Raw genomic sequence first — 2,592 nt, forward strand, 5'->3', positions numbered from 1 at the left:
ACATTTTTCCCCAGTTATTTGATCATGTTATGTTTCTCCTTCTTTTATTTTTCCTTTAGTGAATTTTAAGGTCACTTTTTACTTTTTTTTTTAATTTGAGGAATATTTCATAGCAAGTTGCCATGAAATATAGTCATTTTCCCCCCAATGTTTCTGAAAGAAATCAAACCAGTTTGTTTAATTTTGTTGATTTGCCACCGTAGGATTGTTGTTCCTTTCTAGTCCCTTCAAATACTTTTTAACCTTTAAGTTAAAAACAAAACTTCACTTTTTTTAGGAATGGATAATGACAACGAGGACAACGACGATAACGACCCTCATCGTCACGAGTTGTCGGCCATCAACGAGCTCCCGGAGCGAGAGCGATCTGACGACAAAGACAGCACCAGCGCCTACAACACCGGAGGGGAGAGCTGCCGCAGCACGCCGTTGGTCAGCACCGAGCAGATCCCGCCTCTCCAGGAGGAGGAAGATGAAGGAGGGAGACGGCTGATGTCTCCGCCTCCTCTTCTCCCCCTGAGCCGCCTCCCTCCTCTGAACTCCCCCCTCACCCCGCGGCGTCACGGTCGCGACCGCGACAGAGAAAGGCGCCACTCCAACCTCAGCTGCTCTTTCTCCCCGAGCACTTACAGGAAGTACGAAGCAGCCAACGGGTCAAGCTCCACCCCCTCCACGCCCTCCAAGTTCAGGTCTCCGTCACGATTCTGCTTTTAACACGTCGTTGTGGTTTAAACTCTTTAAAACTGCATGTGTATATGTTTTTGGTCATACTGGATGTTGTGCTGGGTTTGTTGCCGTCATCAGGTCTCTGACCAGAGAGGCGGGGTCATCTTCGAGAAGGGGCGTGGCTGATGGAGGGCGGGGCTCCAGAGCAGGTAAACAACAGTTTAGTTGTTCTTTAGTACATTAAAGTTCAGCAGCGTAACTTTTCTGAGTGACAAACACAGACTACAACGATTATGAGCCTCATTCACGGATTCCCTCCTTACGTTATTTCTTAATAACTCTTCAACACCTTTAACACCAGCGGCGATAAAAAAAGGCGATAAGCAAGCAGGTTTCTGGCAATCTGGAAAAAAAGGTATAAGGTGATTAGAAAATCATCTGAAAATTAGCTGGGGGGTGCATTATATGATATCGAAAAACTCTGGAAAAATGTCCAGAAAACTTCATTTATACATCTAATCATTATTTAGGAAATTATTGTAGATTATTATCAGAAATAATCTACAATTTTTTTAATTCTAATTTTACTCTCATAAAAAACGACTATATACCCAAAGTCTCAAAAACCTTTATATTTTTCTTCAATGTGGCCCTCAATTACTCTATCAGCTATTGTCATCATTGCAGGTGGCGCCACCGACAGGTGCGGCGGTGGAAGTGCAGAGTCCAGTCCCTATTTCAGCAGAAGACACCACAGCCACAACAAGCCGCTAGAGCGCTACCAGAGCTGCATGACGCTGCCCTCCGAGGGCCTGGTGGACCCTCTGGATCGAGTGAGAGACAGAGCGAGGGCCGAGGGCGAGGAGAGGGGGATGGGCACGGGCAGCAGCGGCCCAGCCAGCCCCAGGAGCGTGAACAGCGCCCCCTGTGGTCTGGAGGACCACCACAGAGGCGCCTCGCGGTTAGGACTGGCACTACCGCTCGGGCTGACGCACTCATCACCCACAGCCTCACCGCAGCGCATGGAGTGGAAGGTAAAGGGTGATGTGCGCTCGTTAAGCCAAGTCATCCTCCAGCTTTTTATTAACTATTACTATGACGGAAATGAGCTCCCGCAAAAAAAAAAATCTGTTTCTGTTCCTTTGAGCAAACTGGAAAGATCAACAGTCAAGGATTATGCTCCTATTATGCTCATTTTCAGGCTCATACATACCCAAAATACAAGTTTACTGGCTTTAGTGGTCAAAAACCCCAAAACTATATTTCCTTCATACTGTCAGTGCAAACACTTTTATTCCATGGATGTTTTATAGGAAGTCTGGACGCAGCCATGAGGGCGGGGCCCTGTTCGTTCCTGTTCAGTTGTAATATCCTAAAGTCCCCAAAATGTCCCAAAATCCTGGAAAACGTCCTAAAAATGTGCGGCAATCCTAGAAATGAAATTCCCAGAAACATGTCCTGAAAATCCTAAAAATGTTCTTAAATCCTGGAACACGTCCTGAAAATCCTAGAAATGTGCTAAAATCCTAGATATTTACTGAAATCCTAGAAACATACCTAAAATCCTTAAAATGTCTTGAAATCCTTGCAAATGTCTTTAACTCCTAAGAACGTCTTAAAATCCTGCAGAGATATCCAGAAATCCTTGAAGAAAACATCCTTAAATCCTGGAAATGTCCCAAAGTGCTAGAAATGTCCAAAATCTTAGAAATGTCCTAAATCCCCAGAAACATCCAAAAACCCTACAAATGTCTTTAAATCCTGGAAAACGTCCTGACAATGTGTTAAAGTCCTAGACACGTACCTGAAATCCTTGAAATGTCTTGAAATCCTTGCAATTCTCCAAAACTCCTAAGGACATCTTACAGTCCTTGTTGTATATGTCCAGAAGTCCTAAAAAAACATCTTGAAATCCCAGAAATGTCC

General features: G+C 44.6%; 1 protein-coding gene across 1 annotated transcript; it reads left to right on the top strand.

Annotated features, from left to right (window-relative positions):
* Window positions 1–279: 279 nt before the first annotated feature.
* LOC121963918 (PDZ domain-containing protein 4-like) lies at window positions 280–1,700 on the top strand (the record flags this gene model as incomplete). The annotated part of the gene is made up of 3 exons (XM_042514152.1): window positions 280–689; window positions 805–875; window positions 1,354–1,700. Coding segments are annotated over exons 1-3 (828 nt in total), but the record flags the coding sequence as incomplete, so codon positions are not given.
* Window positions 1,701–2,592: the final 892 nt, after the last annotated feature.

This window comes from Plectropomus leopardus, unplaced genomic scaffold, assembly GCF_008729295.1.
Source record: "Plectropomus leopardus isolate mb unplaced genomic scaffold, YSFRI_Pleo_2.0 unplaced_scaffold13255, whole genome shotgun sequence".
Classification (NCBI taxonomy): domain Eukaryota; kingdom Metazoa; phylum Chordata; class Actinopteri; order Perciformes; family Serranidae; genus Plectropomus; species Plectropomus leopardus.